The following is a 22,067-nucleotide window of genomic DNA, read 5'->3' as shown; positions in this document are numbered from 1 at the left end:
GCAGCAGGACCTGGAGATGCCACAGGCCCGGTGACAGGCGTGAACACACAGTCACACCTTCCCTGAACTCCCCAGCCGAGCATCCTCCACCGCACGCGAGGGGCACGGCTGGTGCCAGAGCCCCGGCGCGGCCCCCAACGGACGAGGGGATCCTGGGCTGGACCCCCCTCCTCGTCTCCCTGCTGGGGAAGCTCCCTGGAAGCTGGGCTGGATACTGGTGAATCCAGAAGCAAAGCCATGTTTACACAGCTTCTCCCGCCCAAAAAATCTTCATGGCTGAAAACTCCATCTAGTGCCTCTTCCCCTGCCGAGGCCGCAGAAGCTCTTCAGGGAAGCCCCACTTGGGCTTACAGGATGTGAGCCCAGGGGACCCTGGGCTTCCAAACCCTCCACCCCTGGGAAAGGAAGGAGCAGAGACCTGAGCAACTTGGTCTGATGACTGACCAGCATCAGTCCTCTTCACAGCCACTGGGCATGGAGCCCTGAGACTTCCCTTTCTCCTGTCTCAGCTGATGTGCATGGGGGGTCGTGAAACTTTCATACTACTCTCTCTGCTGCCGGCAATGAGGCAGCTTGGAGCAGGACAGAGAGAAACAGCAGCATGGGGACACATACTTGGGGGCTTCTCTTGCCTCTGGAATCGAGGACTAAAGGATTAGCAGAAGGTGTCCCTGCCCATGGCAATGAGGTTGGAACTAAATGATCTTTAAGGTCCCTGCCAACACAAACCATTTCCACAGCCATTCATCCCCCTCAAGCAGGGTCCTTGCCCGGGGCTTTCCATCACACAGTCCGAGTGCTCTGCCCCATGCCAGAGATGGCACCCTTGCTCATCACACCTCTCCAGGGTCCATCTTTCTAGCCTGCTCCCACTATTAGGAAAGCCAGCACCCATCAGAAGCCACCAGCCTCCCAGGCAGGCAGCACCTTGTGGGGGTGTCAGAGCCCCAGTTAATTCAGGGTGCAGTGTATGTTCTCGCTGCCTCGTTCCTGGAAGGCATGAAGTTATACCGGCTGCCTGCTTGCTCAAGAAGTGTGAAATTCTTTTTCTGACCTTTTCTGTTACGTTATTAAAAGGTTTCATGGCCAGTTGTTTCAGTAAAAAAATAGTATTTCAATATCTGTTGGTAGCTGGGGCAGAACTGGCCCATATCTTCAGGCTGAGCTCTGCTCACCTCCCTGCTTCACCCCCAGCCTCACAAAAGGTGTTTGCTGCTGTATGGGATCTACAAGCCTCGCCAGCCTGGTTTTTCCTGGCACAGCAGGGTCTGGGGTAGGGAAAAAGAGAAGTTTGCCTGGAGAGAGGCCACTAATAAGTGCAGAGCCCTGGACAGGTTGCTTGCCCTCCGCTCAGCCATTGGGCTGCAATGGACATGTGACTCCAAATTGCCATGATTTATATTACCTGGAAGCTTTGGCTGGAGTAAGGAGCCCTTCACACTGGTCTGTGCAAAAGCAAACACACAAGGAACCTCTGGCCTAAGGGGCTTATCACACAGCTAAAGAATCATGGAATAATTAAGGTTGGATGAGACCTTTAAGATCATCAAATCCAACCATTAACCCAGCACTGCCAAGCCCACCACTTGCCATGTCCCTGAGCGCAACATCTACATGTTTTCTGAACACTTTCAGGGATGTTTTATGCTCTATAATACTTCCCTGGGCAGCCCGTGCCAACGCCTGACCACCCTTTTCGGTGACGAAATTTTTCCTATTATCCAATCTAATCCTCCCCTGGTGCAAGTTGAGGCCATTTCCTCTTGTGCTGTTGCTTTGTTTTCTGAGAGAAGAGCCTGACCCCCACCTAGCTCCATCCTCCTTGTCAGGGAGTTGCAGAGCCAGAAGGTCCCCCCTGAGCCTCCTTTTCTCCAAGCTGAGCCCCCCCAGCTCCCTCAGACACTCTTCATAAGACCTGTGCTCCAAGAGTATGGAAGCAGGAGGCAAGGCTGCCTTTGGGCACATTGCGGGCTCCCTGCACGGGGCAGGAGCTGTTTCCGTGGAGTCTGGACTCCAGATGCTCTCGTGCAAGCAAATGACTACCTGTATCTAGAAGATAAATGTCTTTTAGGGACAGAATTAAACAGACAGATGAATGGACAGGGAGACGGAGGGAATGCAAAACAAAGAGCAAACAAAATCTCAGAGGGCAAACAAGGCTGTGCTGTGCCAGGAAGGTGACAGAGGTTTGCCCTGGAAGCCACAGATCCAAGCCCACACATCTCTGGGTACAGGGAAAAAAGCAGGGAGTAGAGAGCAAGCAGCAGCTCCTGGTCTCTGCTGGCTGCCTGCATTTCGGGTTGTTTTACAGTTGATTTATACATGTAACAGGCAACGTTTCTCTGCTGTCACTGTCATTAGGAGCTGAAATGCCGTAGAAACGAATGGCCATTTGTCACCACAAATGAAGTCTGCTTGCTCTTTCTTTTTGTCTTTCCCCTCCAGGCTGGCCAAGCCAAGTGCCTTTCCCCTCGCCTACACACACCCCATCGTGCGCAGCCAAGGGGGACTAGTCGGGATGCACTCTCTGGAGGAGGGGCAAACAGCCTGTAGGCTTCTGGGAGCAACTTCTCCTCCTTCCCCAGGATGTTGGGCTGGGCAGAAGACCCATTGCCTCGGCTCCCACAGTTTTAGCTGCTTGCCTCCCTGCCAGGAAAGTGCTCTGCCCAGCCAGCTGTGCTTGGCCCGCACACTCCCCTGTTCATCCCAACCCCATAAGCCATCTGATTTGTCCTTAGCACCCTGAAACCCATCATACCTCCAAACCTGCACTCATTTGCACAAAGGAGCATTTCTGCAGCACAAAAAGAGGGTAGCCAACAGAAGTCCCCTTTCGTGAGGATGTCATTTATTAGTGTCCACCCACACCATGTGGCTGGCCAGGCTTTCCGCAAAAACCCCATCCCTAACCCCTGTGGGGGAATATCCAGAAGGAGCTCTCAAGCAAGTGGAAAAGAAGGAAAAAAAGAAAAGGAGGAATTCATTAGCAAGGAAAGCAGGCTTTTAGTCTGTGGCACGTGGGACAGTTGCAGAGATGTGGCACAGACGGGCAGTGCCGTGGCAGTGAGCAGAGGGTTGCAGCTCAAAGGCAAGCGGCCACAGCAGGAGGAGCTGCTACTTTATGAGGGTTGTTGGAAGTTTGGGATCAGCTGGGAGGGCAATTTGGATTTCAGCACTAATTGCATCCATTCTGATTTATCATAGAAGATTCAACTCCTGGCATTTTGTGTTCACTCTGAAATGCTGGCATAGCTGGAAGTTGGGGAAAGAGGAGCCGCAGTAACAATCTCATTGTTTAGTGTCTGACGGCCTGACTAGCTAAACATCTGCTTGAAATATTAATAACTGTCAGATGGGAACAGCTCGGGGGCTCTATACAGTTTCACACCATCTGTTTGTAAAGTAAACACACTTATGCACAGGCACACACACCCAACTCTTTTGTCAGGGCTTTATACCGTGGATCATCATGCCTGCACGGATGGGAGAGCAGGGGCTGTGTCTCAGGAGAGCAAGGGGGTAACGGGGGGCAGGAGGGCAGCCAGAGCAAATTCATTGGAGAGGGAGCCAAGCAAACTCATCAATGACTAACGATAGTGGTAGTAACTAGACTGTTAACACCCTGCACCCAAAGCCTAGCAGGGGTTTTGGTGCTCCCCGCTGTGATATTCCCCATCCCAGAGGAGCCTTGATTCCTATTTCGCTCATTTTTCAGCACAGGGTTTTGTTGTGGTTTTTGCTGTGCTCCACACTGGCACTGACGCTGCTCTCAAGCATCAGGAAATGTGTCTGCTTGATGAGAATTTTGGGTGCTTCCACCCAACCCACGCAGGAGGGATGAGCGCTACGGAAATGCCTCCCCCGCTATCACCTCCACCTCTGCACCACTGTTCTGCTGCCAGCCACGCCATACCACACTCTGCCAGATACAGCCATTCCCCTCTTTTTCCATCCTTTGCCCTTTCATTGGCTCAGCTGGCCTCTGTTAGGTTGAGGAACTTGGTGCTTCAAAACAGAGCAGTGACAAAACCCTCACCAAGACCATGACCATGACAACTGGGAGCAGTATCTCCACGTGAGATGCAGTGTAGGACTCTCTTTGAATTCCTGGTGTGGTGGGAACCACATACACATCTTCCAGAGGACAGGAAAAGTCAAGACATCTGCTCCAAACCCCCACCATCAGCATCTCTTAACACTCCCTTACCAGGCTCCCCAGCCTGTGCCTTGATGACGGACACCGTGGAGCCACACGTGCGTGCCAAGGACCCGCAGAATGCTCCTACTCACGTGGACCTGGAGGACGGTGGTGCCCACGGTGGTGTTCTCCAGGAGGCTGACGTTGTACAGCACCTTGCTGAAGACGGGGCGGTTGTCGTTCTCGTTGATGAGGTTGATCTTCACGCGCGCGAAGCCGACGTGGTCCGGGACGCTCTCGTTTGCAAAGAGCTGGGCAGAGACGGGAAGCGAAGGGCAGGGATGGAGACGCTGTTTGTGAGGCTTGGGAGAGTTACCCACCCTTCCTTAGTGGAGAAAACAATGCTCTCCTGAGCTCCCTCACTAGATGAGCCAGCTCAGGGCAACCCACCAGCAAAGCTGGAGCAGGAGGATGGGGAGGGCTTTGGCGCCTGATAGGTGCACTTAAAACAAAGTTTTATGCTCTATAAAGCTTTTATGGCCCTGCTCTGCTTAAGCTCTTGCAGCTGAGCCTTTGGATGTTGGAAAGAGAAGGTGCAGAGCACATTTCTTCCCCACCTCCTTCTTTGCTTTACTGTAATTTCCAGGTTTTTGGCTGTTTTGCAGTGCTACAGAGTTTCACAGTGTGGATCATCATAGAATGATTTGGGGTGGGAGGGACCTTTAAAGGCTACCTAGTCCATCCCCCTGCCATGGGCAGGGACATCTTCAGGTTGCTCAGAGCCCCATCCAACCTGACCCTGAACACTTCCAGCAATGGGACATCCATTACCTCTCTGTGTAACCTGTTCCAGTGTTTCACCACCCTCATGAAAAAAACTTCTTCCTTATAGCTGACCCAAATCAACTCTCTTTTAGCTTAGAGCCATCACCCCTTGTCCTATCACAACGGGCCCTGGTAAAACTTTTGTCCCCATTTTTCCTATAGGCCCCCTTCAAGTACTGCAAGAGAGAGGAAGGTGGTTAATGGTCACTCAGGTCACGCTGAAAACTGTGGATGCACCACAGAGCTCAGAGGTGCAGCCTTACCGAAAATTCATAGCGAGGAATGGTCTCGAAGTCCAGTGGCACCGCCACACGGACACGGATGTCCGCCTTCCCCTGGATGGAGGTTGGTGAGATGATGAAGTGGTTGGAGTTGTTGCCCACCAGGTAAACCTCAAAAACGCTGTTGGGTCCCTAGAAAGGGAAAGAGGAAGGCTGGAGTTTCATACAAAATCCACACGGACATGAAAGGAATGGGAATGCACCCCTGGGATGAACCAGCACAGGACACACCTAAGGGAAAGCCCCTTTTGCTGTTTGAAGGTCCATGTACTACACAGTGTATCATACACTGGGATTTTACTGCCTGGGGCTGGGGGCACAATGTGGGTGCCTCTCCCATGCAGAAGGCTCTTTCCAGTAAGACAGCTCGAACTGGGAGCTGGAAAAACTCCTCCTCTCCCCAGACCAGCAAAGCAGGAGGACCACCACCATACCAACACTTTAGGAGCCCCGCTCTGGGCACAGCACCCTTCCCAAAGCACAGCCCAGCAGAGCACATGAAAAGCAAGCTCAGAAAGCTGCCAGAGATGAATTTCCCATTTTCCCCGAGTGACCTCCCTCCTATCAGAAAAAGGGGCCAATCAAATGCACGAAGGGGCACTAATAGCAAAAGCTGCCTAAGTGTGACTGCTGAGAGCTGGCAACATGAGCAGAATCCCTGGCCTGCCCTTCTTCCTACACCTCCATGCAATCCATGGAGCTGAGGGCAAGCTGAGCACATCCAGCAGAGCCCCACAGCAGGAGCAGTCCTTGAGGGCACCCACAGGGCCACACAACGGCACCCAGAGCCCAATAATGCTCTGCTGGAGGACAGTGGGAGCGTCTCAGGGTAGACTGGCACCTTCCTCGAGCTGTTTTGCTGCCAGGCTGCTCCTGACACCCTGGACATACACTTGGGAAGGAGGGAGCAGAGGATACAGTGGATGGGCAGAAGGAAGCATTACTCCCCGAGCCGTTATTTCATACCCTATCCTTAGGATGTCAATTTACAACAAATGACCATTTTCAACCAGTGACAAAAAGCCATTTTATTGAGGAATTTCTGCCTAGCTCTGCTGCTGAGCCCTCAGCATCTCTCCCAGGACCCGGTGCTCTCCCTGCCCTTTGTGGCGGCGAGATCCAAGGGATTTTCTTGGAAGCCAGAGAAGAGCCAGTTTGTTGGAGGCATGAGATAAAAGTTGAAACATCAAAAGAAATCCAAGTATTTCACGAAGAAAGCCGGGTGGATTAATTCCCTCCAGCTGGGGATGGAGATCAGCCTCCAGATACCCACCATCCCTAATTAGCAGCCCCTCGAGTGCCTCAGTCTCCCCACGTGAGGTCTGGGGAAGGGGAATACAGCTGCCTCTTGGGAGGGCTGCAGCGAGTTGCCATTTATATATTTTTTCAGCTATTTATTTTTTTGTTTTGGCCCCCATGCTGCTTTCCCTGCTCCTGGTTCCTGGAGCCTGCGAGCCCCCTGTGGATGCCTGAAAGCAAATCTGAATATTCAAATTGTTATCAGCTGCCCAGCAGAAGGGACTGGCTAAACCCAGCTCACAGCAAGGACCCCCCCACTCCAGAGGAAGCCACGGGGAGCTGCTTACATTTTCCTCACCCCTTCCTACCTGCTCCTGCCACCCAGAGCAAACAATGGATCTGAAATGTGGTTGGGAAGAGGAAAAACAAGCCTGCATCCCCGGGCTCTCAAAGGTCCTGGTGGGCAGTGATCAAGCCAAGCATCATCTCTCTGCAGTGCTGAGGATGAGGATGGGATGCACAGGGTGCTATCAGTGCATGACCTGCTTTACTGCTCCTTCCCCTTTCCATGCCCTGACCTACCAGCTCCTGCATGGCTCCAGTTTTTCCCCTATCACTGAAAACAAGGTCGTCTGCTTTCTTTTAGAGCCACAAATTAAGGAGCCACCTGCCAAAGCTTAGCAACCCTACAATAATAAACCTGTCTCCATCCAAAACAAATGGAGCCATAAAAGAATGGGTTTTGGAGGGGAGTTTGCTGTTGCCCAAAGCCGGGTTGCAGCCACACGTTTTCCAGCTCCTCTCATCCCGTGCCAGCACGTGGGGCCAGCCCTTGCCGTGGCTCGAGGCTGCTGCCCACTGCCTCCTTCCCAGCAATCAAGCCTCCTCCCAGCCGTAGCTGGCGCTGCAACCGATGGAAATTTCATGACAATTCAGCTAAAAGACAATTGTAGCTGCAGTTGGGCATAATTACAACTCTGTTCTTCGCCTGTGTATTCCTCGGAGCGTGTAATGGGAGCCGCGCCCTGGCCCTGCTGCCAGTGACAGCATCAACCTCATGCCGATACCCCGCTCCCAAAAAAACCACCACTGACTGAGCAGCTTCATTTTTGAACCATTTGTGACCTGTTTGGCAGCCCCACGTGTCCAATATCCCTCTGAAATTCCAGGGGGCTGCAGCAGAGGGAATAACCCTGGGCACAGGTAGGACTGACAGGCAAGGGCAGAAGCGGAGGCTGTGAGATGCCAGGAGGTGGGTATGGGTGTCCCTCCAGAGGTGTGAAGCATCGTGAGGAACCTGCTCATGCACCTGCTCTGAATCGTGGCCAAAAATCTGCTCTCCCAGCTTGCAAGCCGCACTCACAGGGCACAGTTCACCACGGATTAGGAAACCCCTTCTCCCACCAGGAGGCCAGGGGCAGCCACATCAGCTGTTTCAGCTGGGACTGGATGGATCATAATTTTTATCCCTGCTTTTTTTACCCAGTGTCCCCCAATGGCTTCATTCATCACTCCTGCTCCCACCCCACCCCTTCCTCGTGGGAGCCCACCTGCAAATGCTCCAGAAATTATTCAGCCTTCTACAGTCAAAGCAAGTATTTAGTATCACTTACTAATGGCTACACAAGAAAACAAAGTAAAAAATAAAATAACTCAAATCCCTAGACAACCACACCAACCTCTGAAATCACTGAGGTGCATCAGTAGGTTGACTTCCTGCAATTACTTTCAGCACAAAGCCAGTTACATTGGGGAAAAGCAACCTGGGATCCTTGGTTTTCTCCTCTTCACCTTCCCTCAGTACTGGGCTGCCTTTGCTTCCCTCCACCCTAGCTCCATGCAGTTTGCTTTTCCCTGCCTTCCTGAAGCACAAAATCCAGTGCAACTCCAGCTTTCCTCCCAGCCACTTTCTAGGCACAGGCTATTACCCACAACAAGCTTCCCCTCATTCTGGGAAGTCCACAAAGCAATGAAAGAGCTGAGAGTTCAGGAGTGGGGGAGAAGGAAGGGGGGGTGGAAAAAAAGAGTTGTTTCTTTTTTGATAGCAATTAGTATCTTTTTGTAGGGCTTGGATACTTTATGCCTGGTTCTAGTGAGTCAGAGACAAATAGCACTTAAATCCTTCCTTTGAAAACACAAGGCATAAAGGGGTTTATTCTCTCCACCTACTTCAAGGTATTTAACTGAAGTGCTCTGAACAGCCTCTCTGGCATTGCCTGCCTCTCTCCCATTGCCCTGCCAGGCAATTTGGGCTTCCAGTACCCACCCAGCACCCATCGCCCACCCAGCACCAATAACCCTTTTGAGGGGTCACTGGGAACGGGCGCTTGTCCCCTGCATCTGTAAGGAACTCACTGGGGTGGTGGGCAATGCAGGATGCCCGGAGCAAAATGCTCCCCAACCTTTTTGATCTTCCTCCCCACTCCAGCAGTCCTTCTCTCCCATCCTTCTGTCCATCCTGAGCTTCAGTTCTTGCCCTCTCCCTCCCTCCCGGAGGAGTTTTCTCCTTCCCTGCTCTCCCCAGGTTATCTGCTGAATTCCACACACGCCTGCACAGACGGGATCAATCTGAGGCTGCCTCGCCTTCAGCTTATCTCTGCTCCAAATGATTGATTTTCCCTCTTTAAGTGTAATTTGCTGGTGAATTCCATGTATTGCAAAAACCCCTGTGAAATCTAATTCAGCCCGACTGGCAGCTGGTACTTTTGGGAGAGAATACTCGTGCGCCGTCAATTCCCCTTTACAGTTCCTTGCTGTGTAGATCATATTTATAGTGCTCGTGCCTGTCATATGCATATATATGCTCTGGATGATTCATACATTGCACCTGCACATGCATGGGCACATACAATGCCCCTACGCGGGTCTCCGGCGGGAGCTCTGTGCAACAAAGAGCCCACGGCCTGGCTTTGCTTTATTTTAAACTCCCCATTTGTCTTCCTCAATATGCTTATTTTAGAGGATTGTTTCAAAATTATTTTAAAATGTCAGACCATCATACTGGTGCTCCAGACAGCCTCTGCCCTTTTCTTCCTCTTCGCTCAACCGTGCTGAGGAAAATCAAGTGGAAGCCCGGTGGAAGAGCTCTGGTTTCCCTGCCATGCCCTGGGAAAGCACACTGCCATTTCCCTTAACTCCATGGATCTTGCAGCCATGGGAAACGGGGATTCCCTGAAGGATGCCCTGATGCTATTCCTGCATGGCCAAACCCGTGCCTTCACCCTAAGATGCTGCAGCAAGCCACCAGGTATACAAATCCAGCATATCCAGAAAGGATATCCATGTGTCCCCATGTCAGCCAGCCCAGGAGCACATGAGCCCTCTGAATTAACATCAAACTATTCCACAGCTTGGGACTCATGTTCTCAACCTGGAAACAAACCTTGCTGCAAAAGCAGATAAGTCAAGGCTTTAATCTTCCGTCTCATACACAGGATTTATTTGTCCCTGCTGATCGACCACAATGTGAATGACAGGGGAGCTCAGCCCCAGCCTGGGAGTGTCTATACACACTGGTCTTCTGAGGTGTCCAGCCGAGTATAGGCTCAGTCTAAATACTGGGAAACTTCCATGGATTTTCATAAACAGCTCTCAAACGGCTTTGGAAAGGTTTTCAAGGGTCTGCTCTCTGTCTGGCAGGGAGAGAAAATCAGCTGCACAGAAAAAATGCTTTCTTCTTGGTTCACAGAACCCCAGAATGGTTTGGGTTGGAAGAAACCTGAAAGCTCATCTAATCCAACTCCCCTGCCATGGGCAGGGACACCTTCCACTAAGACCAGGCTGCTCAAGAAGGCTGGATCCAAAACCCCGTGCAAACCCCGTGTGCTGATTTCTCTTATGCTGAAGTGTTTTCAATAAGTCATAGAGAATGCAAAAGGTAAAACCAGCACTCCTGGTTGAACACCTCTTGGCTGTACCCCAAATCTACACCTGGGGTCATCTCAGCTCAACCCAAATGCATCCTCTTGAGATGCTCCCCATCCCACCTCGTGCCCTCAGCCAGCTCCTCTTGGGGCAAGACCATGACCACGTTTGGTGGGGGTGGCAACCAGGAGTTTGCAAGGGCTGGACTCAGAGAAGGGGCTTCTCCTTGGAGGCCCCTGCTTAGGCACCTTGTCTGAGAGGTTAATGCCAGCCAGGCTCCAGAAAGGCACTTAAACACAGAGGTAAATCCAAGCACAGGCTTTCAAGCATGGTCTTGTGTGGCACGTAAATACATTTTCAAGTGCTTTGCTGAGTCGTTTAATCTAACCCCTTCAAAAAGCCATCATTTGAGTTTGTCCAAAACACACCAGAAGAAAGAAAGATCAAAACCCCCACCATTAAAAAGGGCTATGTAGGCCTAGTTATGAAAAACCTTGTTTAGCAGCCTTGGCAACCCATGCAGTGTGTTTTAAGGGCCAGAGCCAAGTGACATCCCTTTCCCCAGCTCTGCACAGGCACAACTGGGGTGCAATGACAGGCAGGCTCCCCAAAACCATCCAACTCTACAGGACCCCTGCCCAGGGCAAGGTCCAGGCATGGGCTGAAGGAATAGTGTTGAATTTTCTGGAGGGGCCAGAACAAGGCTGGGTGGTTTGACTCAAGAAAGAAACCAATCTGCCAACAGATTCTGCCAGGACTTCATGACATAAGTTGGGAGGCAGGAGACGAAACTTGAACAAAGTGATCTTCCCAAAGACTCTAGCTTTGATTTCCTGTGTCTCAACCCATCTGCTCTCATTTATTTATCTATCTGCTTTCCCCGGAGATGTGTATACTTCTCTTCCTGTGTTCCCTTGCCCCTTACACAAATGAGTTGTGTCATCTCCAGCATGAAGGCCGTGCTGCTGAAATAGCTTCTGTCAGCCACGTCCTCAGTCACATTCCTGCCTGAAGACCTTGGTCCTTGCCAACACATCCCTCCACCCCTGCACTCACAGAGACACGAGAGAGCCCGGTGACATCTCAGCTACCTCAAATCCAGATGGTTTATAAAAACCTCACAACTCTCACGAGGTACTTGAGCATCCAAACTATCACCGTCAGGCAGCTACCTTCCCTTTCCGCAGCTTTTTTACTGGAAGTCTGGGGGTCTTGAGACCTCTAGAAATATACTGTCTGGGAAGCAGTGCTAGAACAAGCCTGACTGCAGGCATACTCCCACTTCTATTTCACATAAATATTTGCAACAACCTGAGTATCTTCTCCCCGTTTTTCTCCCCCCACAGGTGCTACCTCGACGGTTAACCCAGTTGCAAATATATAAGGAAGATCCACCACAGGATAATGCAGAAAAGAAAAATCCAATTGCTTATAACTTTCCACCCTCCAGATATTCCAAGAATCAGCTCTCCTCTGCTTCTTGTCAGTGAAAATAATGCCACGGTCAAAGCAATCTGTGCTATTGTGGTGGTCTCTGAAGACGTGTACAGTAAAACTCCTTCAGACTCCCTTAGTGCAAGAGGTCCTCTCTCAGCAGTTTTAAAAATCTCAGCCAATTCTTTTGGGGAAATCTCAGGAAGTTAAAGAAATACATCAAAAGAATGGTGTCTATTTTTTGCTGGCGCGATGGGGAAGGCAAGGCTATTTTTTATTCTCCCATTTTAAAATTAGCAAGGCTGAAAAGTGAATTCTTGAATGGGAGTCACTCCAGTAAAATGAGCTTTTAACCAGAAATAATGACAGATACTTCATCCTTCTGGCACAAACAGAAGTGTTACAATGCCCTTCAAGAATGGATCTGCTGACATCTCTCAGAAAGCACGACAGCGGCTCTATTCAGAAACTATCCTAGGCATCTGTCATATCCATATCTTCTTTATTAGCAATTGACATTTTCAAGAAAAAACAGTCTCTTTATCAGCTTAATAGCTCATCTGCACCTCTTCAGGCTGCACTCATAACTCCTGGACAGTGACATCATGTCACAAGTAGATTATTAGTTCTGTGTCATATTCACTTCAGGTGAAAAAAAATGGGATTTCTGTGTGGTTTGACAAGACGGGGTGAACTCCACCCAGGGCTGGGGAATAGCAAATCCATCATCTCTGCCAGCAAAGGCATCTTAAAAGATGCACATTTTAATTGACCCACTGGTATTTTGGGGGCCAGGCAGAGATGTTCCGTTTCCCACTCCTTGGTGCTATCACATCATTTACCTGAAGCACCAGGAAAACACCCTGATGATGTTTTGCCATGGTCCTAGACAGAGCTTGGAGTAACCTGGTCTAGTGGAAGGTGCTCCTGTCCATGGCAGGGGGCTGGAATGAGATGAGCTTTCAGGTCCCTTCCAACACAAACCATTTTATGATGCCATTTATTCCGACAAACACATTCCCCTCATCTCCCGCTCAGCCCAAAGAGGAATAGGGGCTGCAGGAGCCTGTAGCCAGAGCCTTTCCGAGGGATTTCGGAAAGCTCACCATGAGGTGTCAGCACTTGTTTGAGCAGACACCAGGCAGCGTGGCGGGGTTGGAGGGGACTGGCACACAGAGGCAGCCAGACGTGAACTGCACAAGTCAAATAATCAGAGTAATTGAAGGCTGCGAGCCCAGGGCTGGAAAACGTGCTGCAATCCTGAACAAGGCACGGATCGGCGCGTGACAAATGGGAGCTCCATTAACACGAGGGAGGAACAAGCCTCCAATGCTCCTGGTTCGTTTGCAGTGATGAACTGGTATCCCAGTCCTCCCCATGCTACTGGGCATCTCCTACCCCCTCCCTGACAGTGGCAACACCCGTCCCTCCCGGGGCAGAGAGCCCAGAGCTCCTGTCCTTCCCTCCCCTGGCAGGTGCCCTGTGAGCCCAGCAGAAAAACTCCTCCTTTTCTGAACCAGACTGGCAAAGCACTGCCCGATAAGAGCCCTCAGAAGCAGGCGGGAATCAGCATCCCACAAAATCCTATTTTCTGGCTCTCAGGGGCTGTACAATCCTGACTGCATTAAAGCTTGTACCGTGCCTGGGCCCAGGGGAGGGAATCTGCACTCAAGGTACCCAGCAAGCAGAGGAGCTGAAGAAGTGGGTGTCAGGACATAACCACGAACCTTGTCACAGGCTCACCAGTGACTCAACCTCCCCTGCAACCCCCAAAACCACACCAGTGCTACCCTGCAAAGGAGAAACAAAAGCTCCCACGGCAGGGCATATCTCACCTCATCCTTGTCCTGCACCTGGATGAAGAGGGGAAGGGCAAAGCCCACCTGGGCCAGCTCTGGGATGGCCACGCTGTACTCGGAGCTGTTGAACTCAGGGGCGTTGTCGTTGAGGTCGATGACCAGGATGTTGAAGGTGGTGGTGACAGTGGCGTTGGAGGGTGTACGGTCATCATTCAGCTCTGTCCCCTGCCAGGAGAGAAACCAAGGGAGCCTTTATTTTTCCAAAAGAATAAATGTAATAAAAGGTGTGCGTGGTGCATGTCATGATGAGAGACTCCTGCAGCTTCTTCTTCCTCCACTCTGCCATGAAAGGACACTCAGTTGGCTCTGACACCGCTGACCCGTTAACACACAGAGATGTTGGCCCAGCTCTCCCACCACCCCTGTGTCAGGCCCACAGCACTCTCACAAACCTTCCCAGGGTCTTAACATTTCCCTTGGGATGGCTGTGGCCAAGTTCTCACTTGCCCATATCATCTGGAGTCACACTGAAGGACAAGAAGGAGCCACAAGCATTTAAACAAACAAACAAACAAAAAAATCCTTTGTGAGATGTAGGGGACAGTCCACAAAATAAGGGAAGGCAGGATGGAGCAAAGGGCACTCCTGTTCTCCCCTCTGCAATCCCCTGAGGTGGGACCAGCAGTAGGGAGCCAGACACCATAGTACTACTGAAGGGACACAAAACTAGGGCACAGAGGAAAAGAAGATTTAGACCTTAAAATAGGTTTGGCAATATGTGTCTAAATACAGAGCTGAGTCATGACTCCGCATCACACCTCTGTCTCAAGAAGGACTTTAATTTTGCCTTCCCAAAAGGAAAGAGTGCAGATTTTATTGCCAGAGAAGCAAGACTCGTGAAACAGCCTTTTCAAGCCGAGTCCCTCCTCTTGTCCTTTGGATAATCTTGCTTTGCTGTGGGCATGGAAAAGCAACGCTAACACGACCCACACGGCTCATTGCTATTCACTGCTTCTGCACACAACAGCAGAACAGGCTGATCCCAACGAGGAGCAATCCAGCTGTATTTTCACTGCGTGCTCCAGGACAAGAACAGCAGAGAACATTTTGGGTCCTGGGGATATGGGACACAGAGAGCTGGCACTTACAGGAGGATGCAAAGTTTGTGGGGAGAGGAAATAGAAATCTATTAGATCAACAGAATATGGTTGGAACTCCATTACCATGCAGGGAGGAAAACAGGCAAGTTTTCAGACTCACAAACCATTCCAAGATTAATTTTTGTCCCTATTAAAATCAGAAAATCCTCCCTTTCTCCCTTTTTGAAACTATAAAAGCCCAAAGGAAGAGATAGCAGGGATGGAGATCTCTTCTCCATGCACAAAGCCCCAGTATATGAGCTGGTCCCAGGACCAAGAGGGGTGATTTCTTGTCCCTCTGCCTTGGCTCCAACAAAGCATCACACTTGCCAAAAAGAGAAGGCGCTGTGTTGGCTGCCTCCCTCCCAATCAATGACCCTTCCTATGCTGCTGCTGATTTTCCCCCACCCCAGCCCAGAAGAATCCATACTTCTAAATGTGTTTCCAACCAGCTGCCCAGCTTGGTATTGATTTTAATTACAGGGCTGCGAGCAGAGCCAGGGAGCCGCTCTCAGGTGGGGCTGGAAAACCATGCTCCAGTGCCTTTCCTTGACAAGGCAACTTCCAGCATCACTCCATCCCTGTGCCGGGCAGGCACACAAGATGCCTGCTGACATGACAAAATGTCATGTTTATCCAGGGCGTTTTTGGGGGGGAAAGGTGGGAGACAGGAAAAAAGAGTCACAATTTAAGTGCCTGAATGTGTCTGGTGCTATTTGCAATCCCAGGTATCTGGGACACAACCACAGGCAGATCTACTAGGAGAGCAGGCAGGACACCAAAAACACCCTTACATGTCCACACAGACTCCATCATGTTTTGGGCCACCAGACAAGGGGGCTGTGTTTAACATCTCACTTGGCTTCACTAGCACAGCACATCACGGCTCTGCATGCCCATGAAAGCAACGTGTCCCAGGCTTGCTCCTCCTCCTCAAAGGAGTTGTCCCTAGGCAGGATGCCTTCCCCATCCTGCTTCTCTGGTGCGCCTCCCTGCTGGAGGAGATCTCACCTTCACTGTGAGGATGAATCCAGAGCTGTAGAAGGGGTTTTCCCGGTCCAGGGGCCCGTTCAGGGTTAAGGCCCCACTGATGTAGTCCAGTGCAAAGATGCTGTTGGTGTTACCTGAGGAAAAATAACAGGCAGTGTGAGCACAAGCACAGCTGATCCCGAAAGGTGCAGGGGGTAATGCAGGGAGGGAAGCAGGAGGACATGAGCTCCAAGCTGGGCACAGGATGCAGTGGGCTCTGCAAACCTGGCACCTCATCCCAGTGTGCTTTAAAATGTCATGGCTGTAACAGTCCTCTCCTCCTCTCACCTGCCCTAGCTCAGGGCTGAAAATGGGGCTCTTCTTTCATCAGCCAAAAGTTGCAAATGCTGGAGGCAGCTGAAGAATTTCAAAGGGCTTTAGTTATTAAAATATGCAGCAGCAAAGCTGAAAGCAGAGCCAAAACCAGGTGTTCCCCTGTGAACGAGCACCTGCATTCACAGGGTACCATGACCCCGGCACAGCCTCTCTCCTAAAATACAGGAGTTCAGGGACATCAGTCCAGGTTAGTCAGAGGAAGGTGCAGACAGAACAAGCTCACAGGTAATTCTCCACATAACAAGCAGTAGTTTAACTGTGGGGCCTCTTGCCAGAGGATGCTGAGGATGATACAAGCCCATCTGATTTCAAGGAGAGGCTGCAGAGGTTAAAGAAAGAAAAAAAATTCTATCAAGTAACAGAGAAGCTGCACACAGCTCAGGAATTTTCTTAGCTGGATTATTTGGAGCCAGGGAGAGTATTAGCAAAGTACTGTAGGCACTTGCCCTGCTTTTATGCTCCTGCCAGATTTGTTGACCCCATGGCCCTTTGTTTTCATCTGCTGGAGCCAAATTTGGCCCCTCTGCCTGTCCTTACATGCAAGTAACCAGACAAGGTGCCATGGAGGGCTGGGCTGCCTCTACAGACCATCCCAGCTTGACTCCTCCTCTAGAATTAGACACCCAGAGAGGATCAAGAAACACTCGAGTATCATGGCCAGCAGATGCTAAAGGGACTAATGTCCTGCTGTGGGAATGACTTTGTGGCAACTCCAGGTGCTCCCTCTGTCAGCCAGACAAAAGCAAGCAGTTGGTATGTGGAGCCTGGAATACCTGACACCAGCCTGACATAAAACCAGAGGAGGCTGCTGAATTAGTGATGACCGAGGAGGAGGTTATATACAGGCATACAGCCACCCACACCACTCCCCCCATCATCTCATGGCATCCAAAAACCCCTGATCCAGTCCCAAACGGGAGCAAGGAAACCCTGCAGGTACGCTCCAGTCATCCCAGTCAAAAATAACCAAAAAATAAATCCTGTCTTCTCAATACATCTCAGCGTGAAGGAAACTCACACAGCATTTGTCATTTCCCTGGAAGGGAGCTGCAAGACAGATCTGCTGCCACAGAAAGTTGTTTCCCATCACTCAGCATCCACCTCGCTCCCTCCTGATCCCTGTTTGAGCAGAGCTGCACCTTTCCTGGGATGGCCAAAGCCTCCAGGTCTGTCCATCCTGTCCCTCCCACCCTGGGAGCCACCCTGGCCTCTCCTCTCTCTCACAGAGCCCTGAGTGCCATAACACCTTTCTCCCCCATTACCAAGCTGTTACAGCTTCCTCTCGGAACGAATTCCTCCCGTTTCTGTCCTTGGTCCTCTCTTCTCTCCATCTGAAATGCCCCATTGACCACTCGCCAGCCTAATGAACTGGCACACGGCTACTTAAAATATTAGCAGCAGTCTTGTTTTTTTTTTTTTTTAATCTTTTCCTCCTGTACATGAAGATCTCTAATCTTCTCCCTTGGACAATTCCCCTCTTTCCATCCTGACTTCCCACCTTTGCTATGTAATTTACGGCTGAGTCTTTAGGAAGCTTCTTCCAATATCAGCTTTGAAGGACACTCCACGAGATGGATTGTACTGTGCTGTGAGGCATTTAAATGCTCCAGGAAGCCAGGCTGCCAACGTTTCTGCATCGGGGCCATCTCCCCCTAACATGAAGTGTAATGAAATGTGGAGACCAACGGAATTTAGTGGAATTGGGTCAATAGGACAGGAATTTGACTAAACACAGCACTGAGTTCTGTGCCCTAAAGATGGTTATGAATTTCATATTTGAACACAGTAATTTTTTGAAGGATGGACAACTAACCTCTAGACCCAAAGGCCCCCCCAGGATGCACATCGGAGGCTTTTCTCTAGCTCAGCCTCCCCAACACTATCAGCCATGCATTTGATGCCCACTGGGGTGACCTTTGAGCTCCAGAGAATTCCTGGTTTTCCAAATTAGTCTCTGAAGGGAAAGTGGTGTGTCCAAACTCATCCCTCAGAGGCCTTTCCTAATCTCCTCTACAATACCTCTCCAACCACCACTTTGTTATCCCTCTGACCAGTGATCCCTGCTGAAGCACTCACACTGCCAAACAAGGCACATTCTCCCAAGGTATTTTCTTTGCAAAAATCTCTCTAATCATCTTCACATGCCCTCACTTTCCACAGAGCAAGGGGGAAAAAAACAAGGTGGGGGAAAATTAGCCAATTTTGCCTTTCCTCTCCCCAGTCTCTCATTCTGCCCACCTCTATTTTAGTTCTCCTCCATCCTGGCTCTCCCATTGTCTCTCCAGGAACTAGATGATCTTTAAGGTCCCTGCCAACCCAAACCATTCTAGGATTCTGAGGAGACCAAGGACTTCATTTCTATGCCTCTGGTTTGAGAAGGGAGCCCAAGACTCTTCTCTGGTTTCTGTGAAACAGAGGCTTACATGTTCTCCACCTCTTTCTCCATCCAGAAAAGGATGTGGCACATTCACAGAGAACCTGGTGATCCAGCTCCATTGGAAAGAGCAAGCAAGGATAAGGAACAAACAGGTCCTTCATCAGCAAAGGAGGAGCTCTCCTTTTGAGTGCTAGGACAGCAAGGATGCCCTTAAGGAGAGCAGGGTAGGAAGCAGAAAATAAATGTGAGGCTGCCTAGGAGGCAGCATTCATGGAGAGGGACACCTCATGGGAAGGCAGGCTCCACTTCTACCTCTCTGTTACTACTGCAAACTAGGGAGCTGGACACTGCACAAGGTAGGGGACAGCAGGAGAGACCAGAGGTGGGGCGGAAATTAAAGGATGGGAAGGGAAAGGCTGAGCAGCAAAAGGGAGCACAGAGAGAAGGAAAACAAGGCAGACAATGTTTAAAATACTCAAAAAGACAGAGGAAAGGTGTGAACAATGACAAGAAAATAAGGATGAGCTTTGGGGCTGCAATATGAATCCATTTCTGGCAGACTTGTTGCTCCCACCTGGCAAGGAACAGTCTTGCTCACAACATACAAGCCCAACTCCTTGTTATGGGTAAAAATAGAAGGAAAACTTTCCCATCTGTCTATCCGTGCACAGATACAGGAACAGCAGCAGCTCCTGCACACAATCCACAGCCAGACTGGGGACTGGGAAGGCAGAGACTGACAGGATGCTTGGTTGGGAGCAATGGAATGGATCGCAGTAGCCCATTCACAGTGTTTTCCCAGGCTCATTGAGGAACGGATGGTGGCATAGGCATCATTTTGGAGAAACACCTCTATAACGAGGGGTTTTATAGATGAGGGCCATAATGTTTAATTGTCCTCAGCCAAGCTCTCACAGTTTAAAAAGGCCATTAAAAGTACTGGCTCAAACCCAAAAGGGGGGGAAAAAAGAAAAGGGGAAAAAAAACGTTTCCTCCTTCCTCTCTGCCCCTTTGGCCTTTGAGCGTTGTTCAAATCCCTACAAGATAGAGATACAGCTGATGCCCAGCTCTAGTGAAGAGCTACCGTGCAGGAAAGTCCCACGCAGGAGAATTTTCCTGCCCCCCTCTACACAAAGGGCTGCTCATATCAGGAAGCTGCATCCTGGAAAGGCCCGGGGCTTGCTGAGCCACTGAACTTGGAGCGGATGACTTTCATGAGATGTGAAAGGGGAACCCATCACACACCTTGTGCCGGATAATTTATTAATCAAAATGTGCTCCATCAGGGCTCCTCAGCACTGAAATAGATGCTGTTGGATGTGGTTCACAGAGTCAGCAACAGACACAGTTATTATCGTACAAATAGCCCATCAGCTGCCGTGCCCACCTCGCTGCTCTTCACCTTGAGTGTCTGCCCCTGGGCCGTATGCAGGGGAGCCAGGGCAAGTACCTTGCCCTGGGCTTAAATTCAAAGGCAACAAGTTAATTCCACAGGAAAAGGGGTTATTACAACCTGAGCTGTGCATGAAATCAAGATGCTCTACAAAACAGTGAAACAGTGCCTGGTTCTCCTGCTCGGGACTTTGGCTTGCTGTTCTTCTCAGAAGGTGCAGCTCTCTGGGCCAAGGGATCCGAGCCCAAAGCTGTGTGCTGGCACTCCTCTGCATGTTTTTAGTATCTCCCTCAAAAGATTTAATTGCATGTTCCAGCACAAGCAGCAGAACTTCTGATTTTGATGAGCCACAAAAGCAGCTCGGATTAAATGCTCGCGCAGTTTCCTTTTTTAGAACTGAATGTACAGTTCAAGGAAATAAAAGGAGACAATTATCACCTGAGGTGCAATCCCACTCCCAAATTCCCTGGGAGCTGTGGCCAGGCCCTAGAGAGGAGAACAAAGCCTACAGACCTTCTGCTCTCAGTGTAATTCTTCACACAAAAGGATGCTGTGTTCTGGACCACAACCACCATTCTCGGACCATTCACCATTCCACACCACCAAAAATGTGCTTTTAAACACAAACCTCGCATCTCCAGGCTCAACACCTTTTCAAAAATCCTCCATTAAAAGCCATCTCAGAAACAGCTTTCTCCAGCGCTGACATGAACAGAGACAGTGCAGGTTCATCCTACTCCAGTGGTTGCCAATCCCAGAATGGTTTGGGTTGGAAGAGACTTGTTCCAATGCACCTGCCATGGGTAGGAACACCTTCCGCTAACCCAGGTTGCTCAATTGTGAATACACATTAAATCCCAAGAAGTTATATAGGAAGTCCCAGAAATTAAACAGAAAATACACTTTTGTTTCCTACTTACACATAAAAGGGAATGTATAGTTTTAATTACCGAAGGCCATTTGCTAGGGGACCACCTGCCACGCCAACCATTATCCCAATCATATCTCTTCCCAGTGATTTCTGGGTTGTCAGGGAGCCAAAGCTAGATGCCAATGTGATGACAAAACACCATTAGGAGCGTGGAGGAAGATGGGGAGCAACTGAGCCAGGAAAAGAGGGACTGTGACCACACCATCATCTCTGCTTTGTGCTGTCTCATCCCCTTGCACTGGCAGGGTGGGAAAAACAGCTTCTGATGGATAGCTCAGCGCAAGGCACTTTTCCACCCATCAGCATGTCCTCCTACAGAAATGTTCTGCTGTGATGCCTGCCTTTAAATCATGCTGTAAGGCCCTCCCAACAGGTGTAATTTATGAGGACTTCAACACCCTGGTAGTTCACCAAGCGAGTCGAATGTGGGAAAAAGCTGGCACAATGTAGACAATGGGAATACTAACGTGAGCGGGTCCCATTTCCAAGGATTCTCCCTGATGTCCAGTTTAAGAGACTCAGGGCGCTGGTTTGCTTTGCCCCTGTCTTCTTTATTAAGTTAGGTCCAACTATAAAGGGCAATGTCAGCAGCTGAGGGCTTGGAGACTTCTTTGGCCACTTAACCTTGCCTCAAGGACTTGTTCTGCACTTTCAAAAGGAAGGCATCAGGGCACTCTCGATCTGTTAAGACCATGGGAAACATGTTCTGAGAGCTACTGCACTGATTTTTATTTATATAAATGTATATAATTCATATATACTTATTTATTTTATATATGACATTTTATTCCTTAGCAGATAATCCAGAAGAAAGGTGGAGGACAATTCTTTTCAGCTTCCCTCCCGTTTTTGTAACTCATGGTTCTATCGCATTGTGCAGACAATGATTTTTAATTCACCCTCCCCCTGGGATGCACCAGCTTTAGGAAGGGAGCACTTTGTCAGAAACTGCATCAGTCTCCTAAATCAATCCACTTTGGGGGAAAATAAACCCCACTGTAAGGGTTTGTGGATAGCCCTGAGGACCAGCTCGCTGACTGAAAGCCTCACGCTCGCTCCCCTCTCTCCTGAAGGACTTTCCAAGCCCCAGGAAGGACATATGGATTGCCCTTGTGCAATCCCCCACTGCCCATCCATCACCACACCTGAAATGTGTCAGGCAGGCAGAGACTGACATTTGGAACCCTTTCCCCTGGGTTAACCCCTCAGTGCCCGCACAAGCAGCACAGGTCACCTTCACATCCTCATGCTATCCTGGAAATCAATGAAGCCCAAAGTTTAC

At 50.1% G+C, this 22,067-nt stretch overlaps 1 protein-coding gene across 1 annotated transcript in view; it reads right to left on the bottom strand.

Annotated features, from left to right (window-relative positions):
* Nucleotides 1-22,067, bottom strand: part of CDH23 (cadherin related 23) — a 194,781-nt gene that overhangs the window by 73,210 nt on the left and 99,504 nt on the right. Inside the window, exons 10-13 of the mRNA XM_064662202.1 lie at nucleotides 15,731-15,843; nucleotides 13,617-13,805; nucleotides 5,227-5,376; nucleotides 4,291-4,449 (exon numbers count right to left, since the gene is read on the bottom strand). Of these exons, the coding sequence (XP_064518272.1) occupies nucleotides 4,291-4,449; nucleotides 5,227-5,376; nucleotides 13,617-13,805; nucleotides 15,731-15,843 (611 nt within the window). The remainder of the gene's footprint in view (nucleotides 1-4,290; nucleotides 4,450-5,226; nucleotides 5,377-13,616; nucleotides 13,806-15,730; nucleotides 15,844-22,067) is intronic.

The sequence above is a fragment of the Pseudopipra pipra genome, chromosome 8 (genome assembly GCF_036250125.1).
Source record: "Pseudopipra pipra isolate bDixPip1 chromosome 8, bDixPip1.hap1, whole genome shotgun sequence".
NCBI classification, from domain to species: Eukaryota; Metazoa; Chordata; class Aves; order Passeriformes; family Pipridae; genus Pseudopipra; species Pseudopipra pipra.
The sequence above is the reverse complement of the archived record's forward strand: the minus strand, read 5'-3'. Positions and strand labels throughout refer to the sequence as shown.